The sequence below is a fragment of the Ochotona curzoniae genome, unplaced genomic scaffold (genome assembly GCF_017591425.1).
Source record: "Ochotona curzoniae isolate NIBS_2020 unplaced genomic scaffold, NIBS_Ocur_1.0 scaffold_1852, whole genome shotgun sequence".
In the NCBI taxonomy this organism is placed as follows: domain Eukaryota; kingdom Metazoa; phylum Chordata; class Mammalia; order Lagomorpha; family Ochotonidae; genus Ochotona; species Ochotona curzoniae.
Genome location: NW_024467087.1, coordinates 55947670 through 55975133, shown reverse-complemented (window position 1 = coordinate 55975133; position 27464 = coordinate 55947670). Strand labels below are relative to the sequence as shown.

At 39.6% G+C, this 27464-nt stretch overlaps 1 protein-coding gene and 1 pseudogene across 1 annotated transcript in view; one reads left to right on the top strand and one right to left on the bottom strand.

The window, feature by feature from the left end:
* Nucleotides 1-27464, bottom strand: part of ZDHHC15 (zinc finger DHHC-type palmitoyltransferase 15) — a 97493-nt gene that overhangs the window by 53233 nt on the left and 16796 nt on the right. Inside the window, exons 2-4 of the mRNA XM_040999639.1 lie at nucleotides 19716-19742; nucleotides 10006-10100; nucleotides 4756-4876 (exon numbers count right to left, since the gene is read on the bottom strand). Of these exons, the coding sequence (XP_040855573.1) occupies nucleotides 4756-4876; nucleotides 10006-10100; nucleotides 19716-19742 (243 nt within the window). The remainder of the gene's footprint in view (nucleotides 1-4755; nucleotides 4877-10005; nucleotides 10101-19715; nucleotides 19743-27464) is intronic.
* LOC121169434 lies at nucleotides 21087-26245 on the top strand (annotated as a pseudogene).

Genomic DNA, 27464 nt, shown 5'->3' with positions numbered 1-27464 from the left:
TCAGGCTTGGTGCTAGTGAGGGCCAATTTCCTAAATGGTGTCTTTTCACTGTCTTACATGGTACAAGGGGCAACACAGTTGCCTTTTTATGGCCTTAATTCTATTCAGAAGAGCTGTAGCCTCATGATCCAAAAGGCCCTTCCTCCTAACACTATCACTTTAGGGCTTAGGATTTCAAACTGCAAATTTTGGTGGAGGGCATAATAATTCAGACCATAGCATAACAGAGAAAGATTTTAATAACCAGAAGGGGATAGAGGGCCCAGCACAGTAACCTAGTGGCTGAAGTACTCGCCTTGCATGCATTGGGATCCCATATGAGCACCAGTTCACGTCTCGGCAATCCCACTTCCAGTCCAGCTCCCTACGTGTGGCCTGGGAAAGCAGTCGAGGACAGCCCAAAGCCTTGGGACCCTGCACCCATGTGGGAGACCCAGAAGAGCTCCTGGCTCCTGGATTCGGATGAGCGCATTGTGGTCACTTGGGGAGTGAATCATTGGACGGAAGGTCTTTCTCTCTGTCTCTCCTCCTCTATATATATATCTGACTTTCCAATAAAAATAAAATAATTCTTTTTTTTTAAAAGATGGGATAGAAAGAACTGTGGATACCAGTCAGTCTCTTTTTCTAGTCACTCCTGCCATTCCTTAATGGACTCATGAACAAAGATGCCATAGTGGGAGGGACAGATGTTATGCATGGGCTCAGCAACACGGACTCCATTCACCAAGGCTCACCTGGTTACAGCTACAGCTGAGAGCCCAGACTGTCAGTATCTGAGACCAACACTGAGCCCCTAGTATAGCAGCATACTCTAAGGCGGTCAGCCATTTGGTAGGAGGTTGTTATAACTGAACTGTTTCTATCATGGAAGATTAATTCTGTCCTTATTGGACTAGATACTCTCAATACAGATTTGACTTCTCTGCATGCAATATTTCTATCAAAATATCCAAGTGTGGACTTATAAAATGTCTCATCCACTGCTACATGCAGCGCAAGAGAAGTATAAGAGTCAGCCCACACCATTGAGTATAAAATTCACTGGTTTTATCATGAGGAACTGGTTATTCAGAACGGAGAAAAAATCCTTTGAAGGGTTAGTTACAGCACAAGCCTAGTGACATTACCTTACAGGAATGGGCAAGGTTCTCTAGACGGCTGTATATGTTCAGAATCAGCAACCTATTTATGATGATCTTTCTCTGACAGCCACAATCCATGGACCCAGGGAATTAGCTATCCTTAACGTTCTTCTAACAGACTTTAAAAAAAAAAAAGTTTTACTTATTTATTTGAAAGGCAATGTGACACAGAGGGAGAAGGTGAAGAGAAAGAAATCTCACAATACTGAAATGCCACAGTACTGGCACATAACAAAATGGTTGGCTTCCTGTTTCTGTGGCCTAGAGGTCTTAGTCCCAGAAGGGGAAATGCTTCCACTGGACAGTACAACAATTCATTTGAAAAGGAATGAAGCTACTTTGGGCTCCTCATGTTTCTGAATCATTAGGTCAAAGCATCAGCTGCAATGTTTGATGGGATGATGGATCCTCACTGTGCAAGTGGAAACTGGACTACTAGTCCATGGTGGAATTTAGGAAGAATATGTCTTCAATATAGAAGATGCCATAAGGCATCTTAGTATTAATACATCCTAGTCAATGGAAAAACTGCAACAACCTAATCCAGGCAGAAATACGAACGGTCCAGACTCTTCAGGAATGAAGGTTTGTGTCACCACAGCAAGCAAAGAAGCATGATGAGCTGAGGTGTTTGTGAAAGGCAAAACGAACAGAGAAAATATTTATAAATATTACCTATGACTATCAGACCAGCTACAGAAAAAAGTACTACAGATACTGTGAGAATTTTCTTCTTGTTTTATTAAGAATGTGTTTATGTATATCTCAAATATTTTCTTCTTTTATTTTCCCCATGTAATATAATATTATTGACTTTACATCAAAATTTTTAAGTATAGCTTTAAATCACAAAATGTAAATAGTTATTAAGTTACAAGGTATCAAGCAGAAGAATAAATATTACTCATGAACTTTTACCTCTTTGAGAAAGAGGAGAGAGTGTATTTTTGGTTGCATGCACGATAGTGGTGACACGTCAGGCAGAATCATGTCCTTGTCATTGTCTTTACTTGGAGATTAAGTGCAGCACAAGGAGATCTCTACGGGTATTAATTTGACAAAGGATGATTTGTGACAGTTAATTTTATATGTCAACCTGACTGGGTTACAGGATATCCAGGTATTTGGTTAAAATTAATGTCTGGATGTCTCGGTGAGGTGACCAAGTAAAGCATATTGTCCTCCGCAGTTAGAGTGGACCCACTGAGAGAAGAGAAAATTTGTTTCCTCTGCCTGCCTGTATGAGCTATCAATTTCTCCTGTCCTTAACTGGGACCATTAGTGATCTGGTTCTCAGGTCTTTGGATTTAAACTGGATCTACATTACCAGGTTACCAGCTTTCCTGGTTTGTTCACCCTGCAAATGGCAAGCTGGGAATTTTCTGCTTCTGTTAATTTTGTGATTCAAATCCTTATACCCTTATTCATTCATTCTCTCTCTCTCTCTCTTTCTTTCTCTCACCCTGACACACACACACCTCAAAAAGTTAGTGGAAAATGGAATTATAAGATGTTTGCTTTTGTGCAAAAAATGTTTTAAAATTCATCCACAGTTTTCTCTGTACCATGCATTTTCATGAACTTTTGAAAGATTGTACACATAGTTCAATGTAATCTTTCAGGTTTCAGCTCAAATGGCATTTTCTAGAAAAACATTTCCAATTATTTTCTAAGATGGGATCAGAAACACATTTGAAGAGTCCTGGGAACAGTGAGTAGTGAATGAAGCATTTAGGGAATTCATTCCTACCCTCTTTAAAGAAGGGTGCCATTGCTTAGTTCTAGCTAATTTTTGTTGGTAAAAGTATAAATTAGATGTTTCCAGAACATCTGAGTTATCAAGAAAAACCAGAAATCTGGTTGACATGGAAATACTCCATTTGTTAAAAACATAATAAATGTGAAGTTGTAAAAGCAACATTTGAAATAAGTCTATCCCTGAACGCAATTCATGCCATAGTTTGTAATCTGTTTACTACTACCTGAAATTAAATGATTTGTCATCTGCCCTTTTTCATCAGAATGTAAACTCCATATGGGACTGTATCTATCTGTTCAACTCTGTTCCTGGTGCCTGGGACATTGCGTCACACATAAGAGACACTTATGAAGAATTAGTATTACAAACATTTCAAGCGTGAAAATACAATAGATGAAATAATATAGTGAACTCTATGTATCATTACCCAACTCACTAATTATCAGCAGTGTATAATTTTTGCTTAACTTATTTGTACTATTAGCCTTTAACTTTAGCATTTTTTTGTAGTATATATATATATACTACATATACTATATATACTATATATATATATATAGTTTTTATTTCACTCGAAATCCTCCCTTCCTTGGGAAGTTCCAGAGCTTCCACAGGACAGCGTCTTCCAGAGAGCAGCCATTACAGGAAGCTAACTTTAGCATTTTAAAGAAAATCCCACATATAGTATTACTTCAAACCATAAAGCTTCAGTATGCTGGAAGAGGTTTTAAAAAGCATAACAATTATAATTTTATTGTTTAACAATTATAAATGCCATATAATACTCATAACAGATTGATATTTTCTCAAGTGTCACATGGTATCTTAATTAATATTTATTGAAGAAATAAATTATAAAGAAATGAATATAGTAAGCAAATTTTTCAAAGCCTTGAAACATGATCTTCCTTATTAGAAACATTAGGATCACTTGTCAGAAGAGCCTTGGTTTTCAAATTTGAAAAGGTGGAGAATTGATTGGTTGAGCAAGTACTGTTATAGCCATACAGATTAAATCTAAGAGTAAAATTCCATAGTGGATATTTACCCAAGAAAAATGAAGACATATCTTTGTACAAATACTTGGACAACAATATTTGTAGCAATAGCTAAGCACTGGAAACAACTTAGATATATAGCAACCATTGAATGGCTAACACAAATTATCATATAGCCACATAATATAGTACTACTCAGCAATAAAGGGAATGAAATATGCAACAATATGGATGAATCTCAAAAAAAATTATGCTGAATAAAAGAAGCCAGATACAGAGTACATACTGTATGATTGCAATAATTTAAAAATCCTAGAATGGGCAAAACCTATCCACAACTGAAAAAGATCAGAATAGTGATTATATGTGTTGGGGAAGCATTAACTGGAAAGGGGCATGGCAGAATTTTGGGGGGGAGGGGTAAGGGTAATTTTTTTATAGGGGTTTGCTTACATAAATGTGTACATTTTTCAAAACATACTGAATTATACACTTATGATGTATAGATGTTTATATGTAAATTTTTTATCAAAATGACAAAATATTTAGAAAGATGTGTGCTTACATTGAAATGCACCAAAAGAGTTAATATGGTTTAATGGAAGCTGGACACAGGGGTGGAAATGTGAACACATACATGACAAAGCAAATAGCAAAATGTTAGTGATAGAATCCATTGTGTCTACAATCTTTGAATTTTATTTGAAGTTGAACATTTTTATAAGAAAACAAAAACTTCCTAGTGGGCTTCCAAATATGAGATTTTGGGGGCAGGAGCTAGCCTGACAACACACGTGACTTAATTTGAAATCCCTGATAAACTGCTTCTCTAATTGATTTTGGGTGAACTGACCTCCACTCCCGGTTCTTGTGTAAACTGGTAGCTTCTTGGCCATATCAAAAAGCATCTGCTTCTGGACTTCAGGTCTCTCTTCATTTTCATAGCGTTCCTTATCTGTATAAGACAAGTGGAACTGGAACCAGAAGTGATAGACAAGACATTATTTTTCAAGGTTCACAGAAAGAATTAAAAACAACAGTAACCACTTAACTGAAAATTTGTAACCTACCCTTGTGATACTCAGAGATAATTTGAGCTTGTAACTTTTTTTAAGATTTATTTATTTTTATTGCAAAGTCAGATATGTATAGAGAGGAGGAGAGACAGAGAAGATCTTCTATCCGATGATTCACTCCCCAAGTGATGGCAATGGCGGGAGCTGAACGGATCCGGAGCCAGAAACCAAGAGCCTCTTCTAGGTATCCCACACGGGTGCAGGGTCCCAAAGCTTTGGGCCGTCCTCAACTGCTTTCTCAAGCCACAAGCAGGGAGCTGGATGGGAAGTGGTGCTGCCAGGATTAGAACCGGCGCCCATATGGGATCCCGGCGCGTGCAAGGTGGGGACTTTAGCCACTAGGCTACCATGCTGGGTCTGAGCTTGTAATTTCTCTGGCTAAGTATTTCAGTGATTAAATCTGGCTTTTATCACTACTTTATAAAATCGATAGCACTGTTTTATATGTAAAAAAAAAAAGATTAAGCAGCTTGTCTAAGGTTGTATACACTTAATTATCTCTTTTGAGCTAAAATTCACATAAAATCTCATTGTAAAGCCTACATTTCACAGTGCACAATTCAGTATTTAGTATATTCAAACTGTTGTGTGACAACTATCACTTCCAATTTTCAGGACATTCTTATAAACCATTAAAAAACCCCATGCCCACTAAGCAGTCATTCCTCATTCTCATTACACAGACCCTAGCGACCCCTAATCTATTTTCTGTCTCTATGGATTTGCCTCTTTAGATATTGTATATGTATTTAATTGGAGTTATGTGGCTTTTGGTGCCTGTAGCATTTCAATTAGCATAATGCTTTCAAGGTTCATTTATGCTATAGCATATATCATACTGCATTTTATGGACGACTAATATTCTATTTTCCATAATATACCATATTTACTGTATTCATATATCCATTGATGGACATTGGGGTTGGTTCCATCTTTGGCTTATAGTAAACAGTGCTGCTATGAACGGTTGTGTATAAGCATTTGTCTGAATGCCTGTTCAATTTCTTCACATATATACTTAGGAATGAAACTTCCAGGTCACATGGAATGATATTTTAAACTTTATGAGGAACTGTATAATTGCTTTCTATGCCAGCTATACCACTTTATATTTCCAGGATCGGTGTATGAGGGCTCTGATTTCTTCGCATCCACCAACATTTGCTATTTATCATTCATTCATTTATTCATTCCCTCATTCAGTTTTGATCATTCTAGTAGATATCAAGAGGCATCTCATTCTTGTCTAATCACTAAAAATTAACATTTTTTCTTGCATTTCTTGGCAATTTTTACACACTCTGGAGAAATATCCATTCAAGTCCTTCACTCATTTTTATTTGCCTCATTTTTTGTTGTTGGTTCTATGCCTTTTTCTGTTATATTATTTTTTATTGATTACATTGCATTATGTGACACTGTCTCATAGTATTTGCCTGATCTTTAAAACTGGATTGTCTTTTGTTGCTGAGTTGTAAGAATATATATTCAAGAGTACCAAAGCTATGGAATAGCGGGCTAAGTGTCTGCCTGCAGAACCAGCACTTCATATAGGAGCCAGATAAACTCCTGGCTGCTCCACTTCCTATCTAGCTCTCTGCTTTCCACCTGGAAAAGCAGTAGAAGATGGACCAAGTGCTTGGGCCCCGGCACATTTGTGGAAGATCCAGAATAAGCTCCTGGCTCTTGGCTTCAGAATGACCGTTTGGAAAATCTCTGTTGCTCCTCTTTTCATTAACACCACTTCTCAAATAAAATAAATTTTTTTTTGAAAGAAGGAATATTTAGTCAAAACATAGGAAACATCAGATACATGATATAAATATTTCCTTCCATTTATCAGGCAGTCTTGTGAATTTCTTGATGGAGTTTGACATACAAAAGTCTAAAATGTGTTTTATTTTTTCTTTTGGTGCTTGTACAATTTCGCTATACTTTCATCAATAGTTGCTATTTTGATTTTTAATAGTGACATTTTAATGAGTGTGAGGTGATAATATCTCATCATGGTTTTTACTTTCATTTCTGTAATAATTAGTGATGATCAATACTCTTTTGTATGCAAATGGTCATTTGCATATCTTCCTTGCAATAATATCTACTCAGGACCTTTGCCCATGTTTTACCAGACTATTAGTTTTCTTCTTGAGTTGTAGTTTATATTCTGGAGATTAATCCCTTATCAGATATATAATTTGCACATACCTTCTCCCACTCATTTTGTCATTTGTGCCCTTTGATGCACAGAAAGCTTACATGTTCATGTAATCTCCAATTTATCAATTCTTTGTTGCCATTATAGTTTTGATGTCACAAACAAGAAATCATCACCAAATCCATTGTCATAAGTTTTTCCTTATGTTTTCTTATAAATTTTTATAGTCCTAATTTTTACACATCCCTATGTGCCTTTTTAAAGCGGAAATACCATGCTACTTTTTTAAAAAAAGAGTTATTCATTTTTATTACAAAGTCAGATAGTCAGATATACAGAGAGGAAAGACAGAGAGGAAGATCTTCCATCCAATGATTCACTCCCCAAGTGAGCGCAACGGCCGATGCTATGCCAATCTGAAGCCGGGAACCTGGAACCTCTTCTGGATCTCCCACGCGGGTGCAGGGTCCCAAGGCTTTGGGCCATCCTCGACTGCTTTCCCAGGCCACAAGCAGGGATCTGGATGGGAAGTGGAGCTGCCGGGATTAGAACCGGCGCCCATATGGGTTCCCAGTACATGCAAGGTGAGGACTTTAACCACTATGCTATCGCCCCAGACCCGTGGCATTTTATATTTTTAGGAACTACAGTATTGTACTAATATAGGTTAAAATAATGTGGCGGTTGGGGGACAGTTTAGGAAGGGGGATAACAGAAATCCCAGAGCCTACAGAACTGTATCATAAAATAATAATAATAAGGCCTGGTGCAGTAGCCTAGTGGCTAGAGTCCTTGCCTTGCATTCTCCGGGAACCCATAGGGGCACTGGTTAATGTCTCGGCTGCTCCCCTTCCCATCCAGCTCCCTGCTTGTGTCCAGATAGAGCAGTTGAGGACAGCCCAAAGACTTGGTACTCTGCACCCTCATGGGAGACCTGGAGGAAGAGCTCCGGCTCCTGGCTTTGGATCGGCGCAGCACCGGCCATTGCCATTACTTGGGGAGTGAATCATAGGATGGAAGATCTTCCTCTCTGTATATCTGACTTTGCAATTAAAACAAAATAAAACTTTTAAAAAAGAGAGAGAAACATATACTATTAAAAAAAAACTATGGCTGGGTTTCAAAATTTTCTGCACCAAAATAAGATAGTTTTTAATTCTGTTTCTCCTGAACTTTTTAAAGTCCATATATATGGTCAATACTGGAGAACGTTCCATGTGCACTTGGGAACCATGTGCATTCTGCTGATTTTCGGTGTGTTACATGTAGCCAGCTTAGTCTTGTTCAAGTCTTCTATTTTGTATTGATCTTCTGTCTAGTTGCGTTATCAGTTATTGAAAATGGAATACTGAAGTCTCTGTTATCATACAATTGTGTACATGTTCCATTCATGTTTCCTAGTTTTTCTTTTTTAAAAGATTTTTTCATTTTTATTGGAAATGCAGATTTATACAGAGAAGCAGAGACAGAGAAAAATAGCTTCCATTCACTGCTTCCCTCCCCAAATGGCGACAACAGCCGGAGCTGAGCCGATCCGAAACCAGGAGCCAGAATCCCAAGGCTTTTGGCCATTCCCCTGCTGCTTTCCCAGCCAGGAACTGTATGGGAAGTGGGGCAGCCAGGATAATGGACTGACGCCCATAGGATACTTACAAGGCAAGTATCAAGCCAGGCCCACATTCTGTGAATCTTAACCTTTTAATTGGTTAGTTTAATCAAGCAATTTCATTAGGAAAAAAAAATGTTTGCTACTTTGCTCTTTGTTTTCTTTTTATCTTATATCTGTTATGTTGTCCAATGCCTGCATTACTGCCTTTCTCCGTATTTAATTTTATTTTCTTGTTTACCGTTTTAAATACATCAAGGTTGCAGTATTTTCGTTTGTACTAGTGGTCTTTGAAATATTAACTGAAAATATGTATTACAAAGAAGCTATAGACAGATCACCAAAGTTTTTTGTAGACAAATAAATTTATCTTTCAAGTTCATTTCCTCGCACTTTTTGAAGTCTGTTCATATTTGGAAGATGGTAGCATCTCTGCTACTGCTTTATTTCTACCATGGAAGCTAATCTGGTTTAGAGTAGTTACACATTATAATGAGATGACCACAAATTATTTCACCAACTCTTCCAAAGTTGACTGAAACACTTTTTTAAAAGATTTTTAAAATTTTTGTTGGAAAGGCAGATATACAGAGAAGAGAAGAGAGAGGAAGATCTTCCGTCCAATGGTTCACCCCCCAAGTGGCCACAACGGCTGGATCGCATCCGATCCGAAGCCAGGAGCCAGGAGATTCTTCAGGGTCTCCCACGCGAGTGCAGGCTTTGGCTGTCCTCAACTCTTTCCCAGGTCACAAGCAGAGAGCTGGATGGGAAGCAGGGCCGCTGGGATTAGAACTGGCATCCATATGGGATCCATCCAGCGCGTTCAAGGCTAGGACTATGCTATCATGCCAGGCCCAACTGAAACATTTGATTCAAGAGAACTATTCAAATTTCAAAATAACTGGTTAAACTATTGAATTATTTTTTTCCTCAATTTGTCTTCCAGAACCTAGATAACAAAATTACAGTTTCCATAAAATTGATCTAGATAAGACTTCAGAATCCAAGGTTTGGGTTTTTTTTTGTTGTTGTTTGTTTGCTTGTTTTTCTAATTATTTCACCAATGCAGGTAGTGGTTTCCTTGCCTTACAGATTGCCAAGACTGCTGATTTCACAAACTCGTTCAAAAGCGTATTTTAAGTTCACCTTGATCACTAACAGTTCTTTAAACCCTCTTTGATAACAGGAAGGGTTTTTTTTTCTTCCTTTATAGGCATATCTATTTTCCTCTAATTCCTAGTTTGAGTAAGTGAACAATATTCTTACCTTCTGGTTTGGTTGCTGTGGGAGTGTAAAGATAGATTTCCAATAGGTCCAAGCAAAGAAAACAAATATGGCATGGTAAAGTATGAGGTAGATAACTGAAATGTAAACAAAAAAAAAATCAGTGTTTACACCACACTATCATTCTATCCATTTCTAAGAGTTCAAAACAACAAAGCACAATGACAAATATCTATTTTGTTTTCCTATTACCACATATTCTCTAGTATTATTATTAAATTTTAATTCTTACAATTGGTACATGTAGTGAGAGAGACACAGTATATATGCTGAATTTTGAACTAGAAACTTTCTGAACATTATATGCCTTCAAAGTTGCTGTGTGATCCTGAGAATAAAGTGGAAAATGTCCTTAATTACAATGCAGGGGAAATTACTTTAGTCAGTTGTCATTATTTCTGCCTCCATAGATGCTGAAATGTGATATAATTTGCACAACACTTTAGAGTTTACAGCATACTTATATATCATTTTATTTTCTCGATAATTTTGTGAGTGATGCAATAGGATAGGATTAGTTGATTAACAATAAAAGGTAAATAACTAACCAAAAGTTACACAGCTAGTTGATAATGTAGTGAGTTAAATATTTAACTTCTGCCTTTAAACCTATTTTTTTTTCAGTGACCTCAAAGACTATACACTTTGAAGTGTGAGTTATATCTTTGAAACAGTTGTACAAGGGCCCCCCTTTCATACCTTTCATACTCTGCCTCTTGTATAACCCTTCTGATATGGAGGATTTGGGTGATATGATTGAGTTCATTGTTTAACTCTGAATTTTTGAATGGCATAGTCTTATTAATCCATCAGAAAGACTCAAGGGAATGATATGACTGGAGATCAAGTTAATAAGGCTGAGTCCCTTGTGTATTTATGACTGTACTGGAAAAAAAAAGTATTACTCTCTTTATCCCATGGAATAAGATTCTTAGATATAGTTGGCTTTTGTATGAAATCCGATTTTAAAATTAAAGCATGTGAAGCAAAAGGTAATGTCTGCCCCCAACATACACATGTCACTGCTCATCTCCCCATCCTAACATACACACTTTGGTGTTTGGTGTATATTATGACAGATATTCTTGTTTTTATATACTTATATAATAAATACAGGGTTTTGTAATATTTAACTCTTTTTATTGTATTCCTTTTACATATTTTTTTAAGGTTTATGGTACAATTCCGTAGAGTGTGGGATTCCCTATCCCTCAAATTCCCACTCCTGACTGATCTTCCCAGTGTATACATATTGTTACAGTAGTATAGTCCTTAAGGAGTCATAAGTTCCATCAGTCTGTTATTTAACCTTGCCACGACATTGTCAGACAGTTCAGTATCCCAATGTGTACATATATGTCCAACAATTTCATTGGGAGTCCGTCTTTGATTTGGAAGTAGGGATGTTTACTGCAATATATCTTCACATCTGGATATAGTAGTCTCTATTACTCCATCACTATCATTGTATTGCTTTTAAGAAGTAATATATTCATAAGCTTCGAACTCTGAAGATATAATAATATATTGTGAAGCAAAATTCCATATTCTCTTGGCCACCCAGATCCCTACCTTGGAAGTAAGCAATGTCACAAAGGTATGACTTTACAGTGTAGCTTTTCAGATTTTATACACATCAAATCACCCAAATAGTGCACTTACACAGGTAATATCATTCTACACACACTTTTTTGTACCTTCTTTTTCACTTACCCTAAGTTGATGATCATTTCACTTAATTTAACTTGGAGTGGGAAAGCTTATTAACTCTCCTTCAAAATTGCTGCATGGAATTTTATTGCATGAATGTACTATAATTTCACCCGACTATTCTGAAAATGTAGTTTGTTCTCCTTTCTCTTACTAATGCAAATAACATTTCAATGAATAATTTATATATGAGGACACTTCAAAAAGTTCATGGAAATAAAATTTAGGTTTATTTTGGTATAAAAATGAAATCCATGCAGTTTTTTTAAAAAAATAAACACGTTTCATGAGGTTTTAAGAACGTTTGTTATGTAATCAACAGATGAACAAAGAATAGGTGTAAGATCAATTCGCTAAAGTGGAACGCCAGGTCAAAAGGTATGCCCTTTGGTAGATATTGATAAACTGTCATTAAGAAATGTTGTAGGGGATCCAGGACCTGGGGAGGGTGGGAAATTGGGTGGTCCTTCTCCCTTGAAACCCCCCTTTAAACATGAAGGAAACAATTTGGGAAAAATAATAGTCTTACCCACTTTCCTGTAGCTCTTGGACCTTTGTACCCTAATTAACTATGTAAAGATTGTGTAAAAAAAAAAATGTTGTAGGGGGCCCAGCGCGGTGGCCTAGTTGCTAAGGTCCTCGCCTTGAACGTGCTAGGAACCCATATGGGTGCTGGTTCTAACCCCGGCAACTCCGCTTCCCATCCAGCTCCCTGCTTGTGGCCTGGGAAAGCAGTCGAGGATGGACCAAAGCCTTGGGACCCTGCACCCATGTGGGAGATCTGGAAGAAGCTCCTGGCTCTTGGCTTTGGATTGGCTCAGCTCCAGCCATTGTGGCCACTTGAGGAGTGAGCATTGAACAAAAGATCTTCCTCTCTGTCTCTCCTCTTCTCTCTATATATCTGACTTTCCAATAAAAATAAATAAATCTTTAAAATTAAAAAAAAAAAAAGAAATGTTGTAGGGCCCGGCATGTTGGCCTAGTGGTTAAAGTCCTCACCTTGAAAGTGCTGGGATCCCATATGGGTGCCAGTTCTAATCCCGGCAGCCATGCCTCCCATCCAGCTCCCTGCTTGTGGCCTGGGAAAGCAGTCGAGGACGGCCCAAAGTCTTGGAACCACTTGGGGAGTGAATCATCAGATGGAAGATCTTCCTCTCTGTCTCTCCTCCTCTCTGTATATCTGACTTGACAATAAAAATTTTTAAAAAATCTTTTAAAAAAAGAAATGTAAACTAAGTAGCAAAATATTGGCCTTATGCCTGTTGATGAAGGGACTATACTATTGTAATAATATGGGGAAAACAGTGTTGGGGAGTATAGGTTGGGAAGAAGGGAAGGTGGAGGAGAAACTCCCTACTTATAAAGCCATATCATGGAAAATAATGATAATAATAAAAAGTTGTACTTGACTTGCATTTTCATTATCAGATCTGTCAGAGTGCCTCTTCCTCCAGAGTCTAACTTTTGTGAACTGTTAGAATATTTTAATTTTAGGTAAGACCTTTATATTGTTTCTTTATATGTTAATACTTGCTAAGATTTTTTTCTTTGATTTTTTTTTTTGAATTTTACACAGGAAAAATTTTATGACTAAGTGAGAGGGGGTTATAACAGCATTTTACATTGGATTCCTTCAGTATGTAATGGAAATATGGAAACTTTAAAGAGATAAGGAAAAATTATTTTATATTTACCCCTTCGTTATGCACATTAATGGTAACGAAATGAACCAATTTGGATCACCTAAGACCTAAACCCTTATGTTTTGCAGTATGTTAAGTGTATTAACTACTCCAAGGATCTTTACCTTATTTTTTTCTTAATCCCAGTGATTGAGATAAGAAGTGTGGGGCTTTAACTAAGTGCAGGTCTTACTACACATTAATTACTGGCTTAAGCCTGTAACTGCAATCAGCTGGGTTCCATTCCTGTGCTCTAGGGTTTCATAAAAGTTATGATGGAGGTGAGTGGATCTTGAGGTTAAATGAGTAAGTGAAGATCGTTCAGTAGATTGGCAGAGCACAAACTAAACTGCCGATTTCATGAAAATCATTGAGTTAAGTAAAACTTCAGAAATCACCTACTATAACCTCATTTTTCAGAGAGGTAATTGAGGCCCAGAGAAGGTAATTGGTTTGATAAGGACTACCAAACAAAGTTATGGAAGCAATGGAGCCTGAACCAAAGTTTCTGCACTCCCAGCCAAAAGCTCTGTTCTTTAAAACACTTTTTCTCAAATTTTCGACTGCCTCAAAAATTGAATACATGCATATTGCCAAGCCTTTTGCCAAAGAATCTTAATCAGTGTCCCGAAATGGAGTCCAGGAATCCAGAAACTCTTTCAACAAATTCTGAGATAAATGACTCATGAGAAACAAAAAGCTAAGAAGAGGTCAAGTTCTTGTCTAGGCTATTATCCTAATGAGGATGGTTTCCTCCAGCATCCCCAGCAGGTAATTCAATCATTTCTGCTGATAGCTGAAGTGAGTATTCTTGATCTAGAGAAAGGCTTCATGAAGCCCCCAATGTGTGTACTTCTATTCCTTTTCTGCCTTAAAAACCTGCAACATATTTCTTTATAATAACTTTTGTTACCTAGGCTAGTCATCCCTTTAAGTGTAGACAAGTGATGTTCTCGTAAGGTCTCAGATCACTAGAGAAATTCAAACACTGAACCGTGTCCTTGAATTGCCACTACTCATTGACACTGGAATAAAATGAAAAACACCTTCATAAGTAAACAAGCAAAGCAGAGCCCTTCACTCATGTGGCAGTGATTAGAGCTAAAAGTCAAAGGCCTTTCAAGTGGTGTTTTTCTTTTCTTCCATAGGTGCAAAGGTTTGCAGGAAGAGCAGAATTGAGCCATTAAGAACATGGCCACCCGCTAAGGAAAAAATCTGTCTAACTATACAGTTATTTTGAACTTAGTTACTGCATTGCGATGTTAATATTCCATTATGGAAATAGCTTCTTAAATGAGAATGATTACTTTAGGTTTTATTCTGAAATAATGATTCATAAACAACTTGGTAAAAATTATGGAATCTGAAATTACATGGTGGAGGTAGTAAAAGTGGTTATTAGCAACATCTTTGGTCAGCAGGATGCCTTTCTAGCTGTTGTTCCCAGGGACTAGTAGGAAATGAGTGATTTCATACATGTGCATGTGTCACAATTGAAAACACTTTCTTTTGAGAACAAGAATGAATGTACTAGTAAGACATGCATCAAAGTGGGGAAGAGGGAAAAATAATGCAGCTTTAATATATATAGGTTAGGAATATATGTGTATGTATGTGTATACATATAAATTTTTATATATATAAAATAGATAAGTACTAAGGCTGTTATGACAATTATACAACATACATACCTCTTTTCTTTAAGAGCTATTGTTAGAAACCATGTTTGACTTTAAGACACTGTTTTTGTAATATCTTTTCTATCAACTGATGACTAAAAGCATTAGGATTGGGATAATGGATAAGGGGGAGTACCCTGTAACTACACAGTAATTCACAGAGCTACAGCAACCATAGCATTATCCATTGAAAGATTCCTCACTAAAATTCCTATTTGGGCTCAGGACAGAAGTGTCTAGATGCTGATAAAGGAGAAATTTGTCTGCTTGGACAATCACATCTCCTTTAAAGCAGAACACTTATCACTGAAGTGCTGGATTCTAATACATGAGTTCACGGTCCTATCCTACTGCACTTTCACTGATTTAAAAAAATCTTTATTTTTTAAGACATATTTATTTTTATCAGAAAGATTTATACAGAGAAGTAGAGACCAAGAGAAACATCTCCTATCTGCTACTTTACTGCCCAAATGTCCACCACGGCTGAAGCTGAGCCGATTCGAAACCAGGAGCCAGGAGCTTCTTTCAGATCTCCCATGTGGATGCAGGGTCCCAGGACTTTGGGCCATTTTCTGCTTCTTTCCCAGGCCACAGGCAGGGAGCTGGCAGAGAAGCAGCCAGCAAAGGAACCAGTACTTTATGGAATCCTGGAGCTTGCAAGGCAAGGATTTAGCCACTAAGCCATCATGCTGGGCCCTGATTTAAAAATTCTGATGAAAGCTAGACCTCATCTCTTAGCTACCTGAATGGGGTAAGAGATCTGTAAGCTACACAAGGGTCTAAATCTAATTCATGACAATACAGAAATTGTTCAACAGTTGTTTCCATAATGTAGACTCCCTGTGGAATTCAATATTGTCTTGACTTGTTTCCAAGGTTTAGCAAGGAGTTACTCCCTAGGAATCTCTCTGATGGTGAGCTCAAAACCTGATGCCAATGGTGGCATTATGTTTTGAAAGGGCATATTCTTATTCACTGCTACCGATTTCAAAAATTAGGGTTGTTAGCAAATAGCTCACCTCATACACTTGGGAATACATAATACGTTACTGTAAACTATAATCTCTGTACGGTGCATACAACACTGGAAATACTTGTAACTTTTATACCCATTGACTAACATCGCCCCATATTCTATGCCTAACTCTCCCCAGCTTTCTATAACCACGATTTAAAAGCCAAGTTTGGGACTAAGAGTGATAGTCTAGCGGCTAAATCCTTGTTTTACATGTGCTGGGATCCCATATGGGCACCGGTTCATGTCCTGGCTGCTGTACTTTTCATCTAACTCCCTGCCTGTGGCCTGGGAAAGGAGTGGAGGACGGCCCAAAGCCTTGGGACCCTGCACCCACATGGAAGACCTAGATGAAGCTCCTGGCTCCTGGCTTTGCATTGAGTTTAGCTCCGTACGTTGCGTTCACTTGAGGAATGAACCAGTGGATAGAAGATTTTTGTCTCTCCTTCTGTCTGTAAAATCTGCCTTTTCAATAAAAACAAATAAATATTTTTAAAAAGCCAAATGTGGGGGGCTGGAATTGTTGCACAGGCTAAGTCACTGCCTATTACATTCCATAAAGGTGCTACTGACATCCGGCCTGCAGATGACCTGCCATGGGATTTTGCAGTTTGCCATAATCGCATGAGTCAATTATTCTCATAATCCACCTCCATGTATCTATATACATATTCTATAGATTCTGTTTCTATGTAAAATGCTAATACATGTGTATATACACATATATTGTGCTAAAATCAAACTTTTTCATTTTTTTAAGATTTATTTATTTTTATTGGAAAGTAAGATACAGAGAGGAGGAGAGACAGAGAGGAAGATCCTCCATTCGCTGATTCACTCTCCAAGAGGCTGTAACACCCAGAACTGAGCCAATCAGAAGCCAGGAGCCAGGAGCTTCTTCCAGGTCTCCCACACTGGTGCAGGGTCGCAAGCCTTGGACCATCTTTGACTGCCCTCTGAAGCCATACACAGGGAGCTGGATGGGAAGTGGGGCCGCCAGGATTAGAACTGGCACCCGTATGGGATTCCGGCACGCGCAAGGTGAGGACCCCAGCCACCTGGCTATCATGCCAAGCCCTAAAATTAAGCTTTTAAAATTCCATTTTTCATGAGTTTTTAAAGTATCCTCATAGTCAAATAACCTGAAACAAGCAGCAGCATGTTGGGAAGGGCGAAGGAACATGGAAACTGCAGTCCAGCACACTGGGGGCAGATCAGCTAAAGCACGGGAGAATCGGAGATTTAAAATGGTACTACAGATGTTGCTGGTTTCAAACTACACTACACTATTAAAGAAGCATAAAATACAGTATATGCCTGCCAAGAGGAAATCCTAGTGTACTACTGAAACTGTTGCAGGTGTTTGGGGTGTGAACCAGCAGAGAGATGGAAGATCTTGATCCCCTTCTCTCTGTTCCTCCTTCACTCTCTGTCATTCTTATAAAAAATCACACTGTGGTAACAATCTCCTAGAAAACTCAAATCATGGTAAGTAAACTGATGCTTCCAGGAATCAGTTGAACTGGGTGCAGTTTACAAATGACACTTCACACTGGCACAATTAAGTTCAGTAACACAGCAAAAAATAAAGATGTGGAATTTTGAACATCAAATTTTAAGTAAAGAGTATAGCTAGGCAAGCCTAGGAGTGGTCAACTAAAAAGAAAAATAAAACTGCAGATTTGGGCCAGGCGCCATAGCTCAGCAGATAAAGTCCTCGCTTTGAACTCGCTGGGATCCCATATGGGTTCCAGTTCTAACCTTGACAGCCCTGCTTCCCATTCAGCTCCCTGCTTGTGGCCTAGGAAAGCAGTTGAGGACGGCCCAAAGCCTTGGGACCCTGCACCTGTGCGGGAGATCCCGAAGAGGCTCCTGGCTCCTGGCTTCGGATTGGCTCAGTTCCGGCTGTTGCAGCCACTCGGGGAGTGAACCATTGGATGGAAGATGTTCCTCTCTGTCTCTCCTCCTCTTTGTGTATCTGATTTTCCAATAAATATAAATAAATCTTACAAAAAAACCCTGCAAGTTTGCTTGAGAGTATGCAAGGCATGAGTTTGAATCAAACACTTACCACCTAGATAACCTAGCATAGACTAATTAACCTAAGTTTCGGTTTCTTTAGAAGATGGACACAAGAGTATCTACAGCACTGTGTTAATGCAAATAGTGAAAGACACAATCTATGTGTAATATTTAGCAGGATACCTGGCACAATAAATTGTAGTTTCCAAAAATAAAATGATATTTTTGCCATTATTCTTATTGTGATGGAGTGTCATCTAAGTCTCCACCCACCTTATTTTGCAAGTTTTTGTGGCAATATATATTTATGATTTTCTAAAGACGTTGGGCCTGGCGCAAGTCCTCGCCTTGAATACTCCGGGATCTCATATGGGCGCTGGTTCTAATCCTGACAGCTCCACTTCCCATCCAGCTCCCTGCTTGTGGCCTGGGAAAGCAGTCGAGGATGGCCCAAAGCCTTGGGATCCTGCATCCACGTGGGAGACCTGGAGGAAGCTCCTGGCTCCTGGCTTCGGATCGGCTCAGCTCCGGTCATTGCAGTCACTTGGGGAGTAAATCATCAGATGGAAGATCTTCCTCTCTGTCTCTGCTTCCCCTTCTCTCTGTATATCTGACTTTGCAATAAAAATAAAGTAAATCTTAAAAAAAAAAAAGTTATACACAGAGTAAAATAAAAGATGGTCTCCATACACTAAAAACCATGTATGAGAATAAAAGACAACTTAAAGGCTAGTTGTAATGTTATAACTCATCAGGATGTGATGTGTTTACATCTGTATTGAGTGATTTATATGCATTAACACATTATTCATAACAATGAAGTAGGTAGTATTCTTTCTATTCTACACATGAGCATGAGGATATAAAATAATTCACCAGGAAGCAAAAGAGCCAGTATTTGAATTCAGAGAGTTTGGCTCCCAAACCCATACTTTTAATTACTGTGCTCTCAGGTCACTCTACTCGATTTCCTCGCAGCCAATGCCTCTGTTGAGTGGTAACAAACCGGAGTTTCAGAATGGCATATTATGAATGCTAGACAGGTTTATGAATTACAGCAATCAATTTGCATGAAGTGAGGATGAAAAATGCTAAAGAGGTTGCACACATAACCATGGCTATTATCAATAAAACAAAATAAAGCTAAAGGATTTTTAGGACTCATGTCCTACTTTGACTCTTTAAAATGGAAAATATCTCGACCTCTTTAGAAAGTTAGATATAAACTGTAGGTTATGCCAAAGATGGTGGTGAGGAATGGTGAGGAGATCAGTAAACACGCTGGGACTATGATGGTGAAGGATTTAACTATTAAATTCCGCTGTGGGGCCCTTCCTCCAAACCTGTGATACAGATGGACTGAGCACAAAGGCCAGGTGCTTAGAGTAGCAAAGAGAACCTGCATCATTTTGGCAGAGTACTCACCTTTTCTATCTTAAATTCTGGTAATTTCCCATCTCTGTCCTGTACTCGAAGGAGCCACTGAAATTATGTTCTGCTTCATCTTTGGGTAAGGCTCCTAAAAACTGTTATTCTAAACTTTCCACTTAGCTAAGTATACAGTTTACAATATCCTCTTACCTTTTTCTGCTGGGCTCAAAACAGTCACTGTGAAGAGAAAGAGATTTAAAAATATATTAACTAATTTTTCCACATAATCATTTTGAATAATTTATACAATCGTGCTTAAGGATATCACTTCCTAATAGGAAGGAATGCAAGAATGACTAAATTCCATCAATACCTATTTTTCTTCAGTAATTAAGCATTGCTGTTAATTCAACAAATGGAGATTTGAACCCATTTAAAAATAATTCAACAAGTGGAAACACTCAAGGATATAACATAATAGTAAGAATTCAGAGATGATTATTTACTTTCCTAAAGTATTCTTTGCAGGATGCCATTAAACATTAAGCTTCTCTTGTATATGTGGACAGTGTCAATATTACATGCCAGCTCTGAAGTCGGACTGGGTTAGAAGCTCAGTTGCACTATTTTGTGATCCTGGGTATCTTCTTTAACTTTCCTAACAGTATCTTCATCTCAAGGTTACTGAAAATTGAGTTAATGAATACACATGCTGCTTAGCAAAGGATCTAGAAAAGGGCAAGTACTTGATGAATAAAAAGATCTCATCTCACAGAGCATCAGAACTGGAAATGACCTTTACAGTTATCTGGCTTATTTTATTGTATAGAAATATAAAATTGGACTGGTATGAATAGTATCAGACAATTTATCTTAGAGGACTTAGAGGTTAGTTGGGGCTAGATGCCATTCTCTAGGGCTTTGTCAATGTACTCAGGTCTGCCTCTCCCAATCATTTTTTGCTGGCTAACTGCAATATATATTATGCACCATATACGTATAAATGTACATGCATGTGTGTTGCAAAAATGTTTTTAATTCATGCATACAAAGAACATTCAAAAAATTAATGGAAAATGTATATGAAAAAATTCATGGATTTCAGGTTTTTGCAATAAAATAAAATAAAAATTGTTTTCCAAGAACTTTTTGAACTGCCCCCGTGTGCTATACGTGTGTAGGTGTAAAGCTTTTGTTAAGTGGAATCTGTTCAAAGTGAAGCGTATGTGTCTTTACTCACCACTATCATCTGTGTGTACTTGCATTGCATGCCATGTAAACAGAAGTTACCAGACATGGCTCCTAATGCTGAAAAGCTGTTACGTTGGTTTTCTTATCCAGTGATCAACAATTAAGTATCAGAAAAAATTGAGAAGAAAATACAGAGAATAAGACTATCTTCTAAGCGGCTATTTCTTCAGGTCCATCATTTATACTTTACCTTTTCCTTGACTGCTGGTATATTTTTGGTGAGATCTAAAAAATCCTTCCTTTAATAGCCATTTGAATGGACTTGGTTAAAATCATTACATCTTTGGCTAAAAATCCGACCAACTATCATTTCTCAGAGAGCTCTAAATGATGGGTGATGCCAGTGCAACAGGAGGCATGGAAGGATGTGAAGAATGGAAATGGGAGGTTGTGGTGGCTTCCTCGACATCCTTGACTGCCTTGGCAGTGACATCTAGGACAGTAGTCAGGCTTGGGGCAAGGCCCAGACAGAAGCCACTGAGTTTGCAGAGGCCAGGAGAACAAGGAGTGAGCCCTGTCACAAAGCTGTACTTAGTCCAGAACCTGGAGATCAAGTCCCTACTACAGGAGATATCTTTCTCCTCCCTACCTATCAAGGAGTTGGAGATCATTGACTTTCCTTTGAGAGCATCCCCCAAGGAAGAGGTTTTGAAGATTACACCAGTGTAAAAGTCCACACATACTGGCCAGCAGACCAGGCTCAAGGCATTTATTGCCACTGGTGATTACGATGGCCAGGTTAGCCTGGGTATGAAGTGCTCTAAGGAGGTAGCCACTGTCATCCAAGGGACAGTCATCCTGGCCAAGCTCTCCATTGTGTTTGTGTGGTGAGGTTACTGGGGGGAAGGGAAGGAACAAGATGGGCAAACCTCACATTGTATTTTGCAAAATGACTATGCTCAGTGGCTCTATGCTGGTATGCCTTGTCCCTGGTACCCAAAGTCATTGGTATCATGCTAGCTCCTGTCACCAAGAAGCTGCTGCTGGCAGCTGGCATTGACGATGTCCACACCTCAGCCAGGGGTGCTGCAGTGCCACCTAGAAAACATTGCCAAGGCCACCCATGCTGCTATCCCCAAGATCTGCATCTATCTGACCCCCAATCTCTTGAAAGAGACCATGTTGTGCAACTCTGCAACTCTCAGGATTTCATCTTGTAAACAAACCACAGTGTCTGTGTTCAGGACCCATACTCCAGCATTGCCTAAAACTTAAGGTTTTATACAAGAAAAATAAAGTGACTTAAGCCTGCTTTTTTTTTTTTAAATTGACTAGATATTGTTTTCTTTTTTTTTTTTTCTTCTAATAAACCTGCCTGGAAGACTAATACCAAGTCCTTGGATTTTGCTGCAGATAAAGATTCCTGATTAAGAATGCCTGGAAAAGGCAGCTATTCTATCTTGACAATACAAATGGAAGTATAAACAAGAAGCTTTGGTGGATCAACCTGAGACTTAATGATTTTTTAAATTTTATTTATAAAGCTATATATATATTTTTTAATTTATTTAAAAGCAAGAATTACAGAAAGAGACAGGGAGAGACAGAGGAGAGATCCTCCATTTGGTGGCTCACTGCCCAAATGGCCGCAACTGCCAGGGCTGAGCTAGATCAAAATTAGAAATGAGGAGCTTCATCTTGGTTTCCCACTTGGGTGTAGGGTGCCAAGTACTTAGATCATTCTCTGTTGCTTTCCCAGGTGCATTAGCAAGGAGTTGGATCGGGGGTGAAGCCAGGATGCCAGAAATACAGGCAGCAATTTAGCCCTGCCTTTGTGATTTCACACACACAATATTTCATGACAGTATAAGTTTCATTAAGCCATGAACTGGAGTAATATTTCTTTTAAATGAACTAAAGGAGAGCAGAGTTGTTTGGGAACTATTCTTAATAGAGGGTAGTTGATAAATTGCTGGACAGTCACTTAATAAGGAGTATTTGATACATTGCCTGAAGACTAACTTCTTTATTTTTTTTAATAATCTTACTTAATTGATTAGGGTACAAAGGGTCAAGGGCCACAAGAAAGTATGTAATGCCATTGTTTCCACACTACTTTTTTCCCCTGTATCTGGGGTCAGGGGAAGAACAAAGGGAAAAACCCCACCCAGCCTCCCACCCATCCCAAGTTCCCAATGTGAGGCATGCTCTGACGGTCCTGCTCAAGCAGTTTTGATAGTTCAACAGTTCTGAATTGTTGCCAATCTCGCCACTCCAAGTGCAATGAAATCTATTCAGAATCCACTGCCTGACATAGACTCTTCATGGTTGGGGTTCTGATATGAGCAGTTCAATTGGAGGGGTCTCCAAAGAAACTTCATCTGAGGTGATCCCAGACCTGATTCTTGTGTGTGCTTGCCAGTACAGGGTCTGGCACAGTCTGTCGCCCCAATCAGCTTAAGCACATGCTGGTCACTGCAATTGCTGGGTTATTTCTGTTTCCAGCCCTGTCTTCCACGCGAACAAATTGATGCTGCAGTCCAACCTGATCCTGCCCACTTCATACTCGGTCCTCACACAAACCAGTGGGAGCTGAAGCTTAGTTGAGGTGACTCGCCATAACCCCACCAAGCCTGCCCCTACTCTGGTTCCCATGCCTGCCAGTATGTGTGGCAGACTAGTCCAGTCTGTCCCACATCCCATTTAGCTCTCATACATGTCAATGGACATTGAAGTCTAATTCAACCCAACCAACCTTACTATCCAGCCCACACACATTCTGTTGGGTACCTTTCTGTCTAGCCGTCCCTGCCCCTGTCCTGGTTTTCATGCTCTCCAGTGGGAGTAGTAACCCAAGAGAGAGGTGCCCACTATTTGCCTCCTAGACCACTTTCTCTCCCGGATTATGCACTCTCCAGGGGGCTCTGGGGTTTAACTTGACAGATTAAGCCACCACTGCCAGCTGATGCTCCAGCAAAGCCAACCAACCCTCACCCATCTTAATTTCTGTTTGTACCAGTCGAAACAGTCAGCCCAGCCTGGCTTTTCCCTGATCTAGCTCACATGAGGCCCACAGGTATTGTAGCCCTGCCTGGTTTGGCCCGCCTCAATCCCAACTCACACTCTCCAGTGGGAGTGGTTGTCCAGCAGGGGAGCTCACATTCCCCCTGGCAGCTTTGTGCCCTCCCTCCCTGGTTCTCACGTGTGCTGGTTGGGCACTGCGACCACATCTGCTACAACTCATCTCACCTTGACATTCCATAATGTGCACTAGTTTGTGTCGCGACCATACCTGGCCTGACCCACACTCTATTCTGGTGCTCATATTCACCAGTGGGTGAAGTGAATTGGTTCGGCCTGGTCTGCCCCCTAACTAGGCCAAAAGTATATTGGTGGGTACCTTTCCCTGGCCTGTTCTGGGCTTCTCTCTACTGTGGTTCTTGCGCTCACCTGTAGGGACTGCATCCTGACAGAGGAGTTTCCCAAGCTCCTCCATCAGAACCTCTCCCAATGCCAGATCTTGCACGTACTGGTGGTTCCATGGGCCAGCCCCCGTTGCTGGCCTTCAATCCATTCCAGTTTTTGATGTTGGATGTTTCAGCCCAGCTAAGGCTCGTCCATACCCAGACATCACATATGGGTCAGTAGGGGCAGAAACCTAGCCTAGTCTGTCTTACATCTACTCTGGTCCCCCAGAGTACCAGATGGTGTTGGCATCTAGCATGGCCCATTGCACCTAGCCCCAGTCCACATTTGTGCCAAGGAAGATTGCAGCCATATCCAGACCAGAGCACAGCCCCAACTCCAGCCCCTGCCCTCTCCTGTGGAAACCCCAACCCAGCAAGGGTGTACTCTCACAGCTCCCAAACTGAGTCTATTCCCAGCCCTAGACTATGTGCATGCCAGTGGTTGCTCAGACCCAGTTGGCTTAGCCTCTCACCTTTCTTGGCCTTTGCCATCAATGCTATGGCCTAGTGTCCCTGGCTCATGCAGACCAGTCGGTGTAAGAGCCCAGTTTGGCATGACCTGTGCTCCGTCTTGATTTCTGTTCTTCCTTGTGAGTTAAGGTTTGCTCGACCCTGCCCAGTCTACGCTCTTCCAGGTGCACTTTGGCACACCCCACATCCTATTTTAGGGCGCACTTTGATGTGCTGCTGCCTTGACCTGCCAGACTGTTGTTGGTTCCTTTACCCATAAGTGATGGCAGGTTCCATGGTCACATCTAGCTTAGCCCATCACCACCCCAACTCGTGAGCTAACCAACGGGACTTGTATTTCCACAGGGTTGGGCCCACACTTCCCCCAGTGATTCTACCCCTGGATCTGGTTCTCTTGCATGTTGGTTAGTGTCCTGACCCTGCCAAGTGTGACCCATCCCCTCTTCCTCCACTCGGTCAGGTACTGGTACCTAGCCCTGCCAGACAGGCCCCCAGCCGTAGCTTTGGTGTGGACTGGTGTGTGGCAGTCAGTGATGCTCTATGCTAACAGTCCATCTCAGGACTCCCACGTGGGTTGGTGAATCAGTCTGGCCCAAATAGATCTTATGGACTCTCCCCTCCAAACCATCAGGTCTCAGTCCCCACACTTGCCAGAAAGTTTCGTGACCTCATTACTAGGAATCACCCAGAATTCATCTCTCACCTACACTAACACTCGCCTTATCCCTGGATGTCTCTAGGCAGTAATTACATATCCTAAAATCCCCAGAGTTCAACGCCAGGTGGCCAGAAGGCAGAGCCTGGCATCACTTGGTGCACTAGTTGCCCAGATCCTAGGATTCAGTCACTGCCTCTTCGCAGTGACTTTGTCCTGAGTCCCCAGCATTGGGTCCAGCCTGGCTGGGGCACCCCTACAGCTGCTTTTGCCCCAACCCCAAGGCCCGAACCCCTCCCAAACACTCCCTCTTGCAAGATGTTAACAGCAGAGTAGAGCTAGGACTTTAATATGGTTCCCAAGTTTCCCTCATGGTATACTTACCCTGAGGAAAGGGCTCTCTTGGGCCTGGAGGAAGCCTAGGACTCAGTCATTGCCATTTGGCAGTGGCTTTAGCCTGAGTCCCCAGCATTGAGTCTGGCCTGGCTGAGGCACTCCCTACAGCCGCCACACTGCAGGGAGCTGCTTTTGTACCAACTCCAAGGCCCAAAACCCCTGAACAGGAACATCTAAAGAAGAAGTGAAAGTCTTAACTCTCATTTGCTTGGCCACTTATCACAATACTAAGGTAGGGAGATCACCTATATTGAAGTTGTTACGATGAGTGAATTTTACAAGTGAGGAAAAGTTATCTTTAAGTAACTGCAAAACTCATTTGTAACTAGGATTCGTTTATATGTCTCAAGACCAGAGATAGAATCAATGTATAAGCTGCAGGCTAACATATTTAACTCAGTGATGGTGCTGACAGTCATCAGCATCTAATGATGACGATTTTTGGCCGCATCCAGAAGGAGTGACTTTCCCATTATGAGTGGAAATGTTGTAGAGAATATTCAGACAACATTTTAGCAGTGACTTCGTTTTTAAAGATTTTTACCTCTGAAATTCTATAAAGAGGCAATAAATCTAAGGAAAAAATATTTTTCTAAAATTTCTGTTGGAAGTAACATACTTCTGAAGGGGAAAAAAAAGACCTTCATTCTAAAAGATTGTGCCACTTAACTGTATAATTCTGCATTCCTTTTATGTTTCTAATATTGCCTTGTGCCCTATTAGAGGAAGAGGCTAAAATAGCTCAGTTATATTTAAAATGAAAATGTTACAAATCATTCTAAATTTTAGCAAAATGATTCCTTTATCATGAATCTCTTGGGTAAGTATACATTTAGCCATTGCACGGGTAATTTGCCATGCATGAATCTAGAGTGATGTGTGATACATGTCATTACACACTTGCACTCTTCAAATTTCAGTTCACTACTGAAGAGTGAAATGACTGGAGTTATCATCAAATAGCTCTTTGCACCATGTCTCCTCTTTTCTCTCAACTATTTACTGATTCTTTGCACCTAGATACAGAGCAATTCATGGAAAATATGTGGAATGCTTTTTCATCACAGCAACTCGTGTTTAAAAACCAAAACATATCTCATGACTCCCTTGCAGTCAATCCCCAGCGTAGGGGTCACAGAAGACTATGGGTAGAATACACCTAATCGGTGTTAGATCAGTATAGTCAACAAAAGTGGTAATAAGGGTATGGAAGATATTCTTGAGCAGCACTGTAAAATGGAAACATAATATGAGCCAGGTAGTTTAAATTTTCTAGTAGGAACATTTTTAAAAGTTTAATAAATACTAAATGAAACTCATTTAAACAATATAATGTATTTAACAAACCTATAATATATCTTCAACATGTTATATGAAAATTATTAAAATATTTTATATTCTTTTTTACACTAGGTTTTGTTTAAAGCTTCTCTGTGTTTTATGCTTCTAGAACATCTCAACTCAGATAACAGGTTTTAGGTCTTTAACAGACATATGTGACTTGTAATTACTGAGTTAGACTACTTCAAAAGAACTTAAGAAATCTGGAAATTTGCAATATTAAGAATGAAGTGAGATGTATGCTCATGTAGAACATGAAGCTCTCTTTGATAACAGATTAAGAGAGTTTACAGCGATATACTGCATGTACTTTTGGGTGTATTCACATTCTGGCTCTGATACTGATTTGTTTTGTGACCTTAAACAAGTGATTTAATTGTTACTTGCATCAGTTTCCTCATCTATAGTGAGGACAGTTATTTGTTATACAGGTTAACA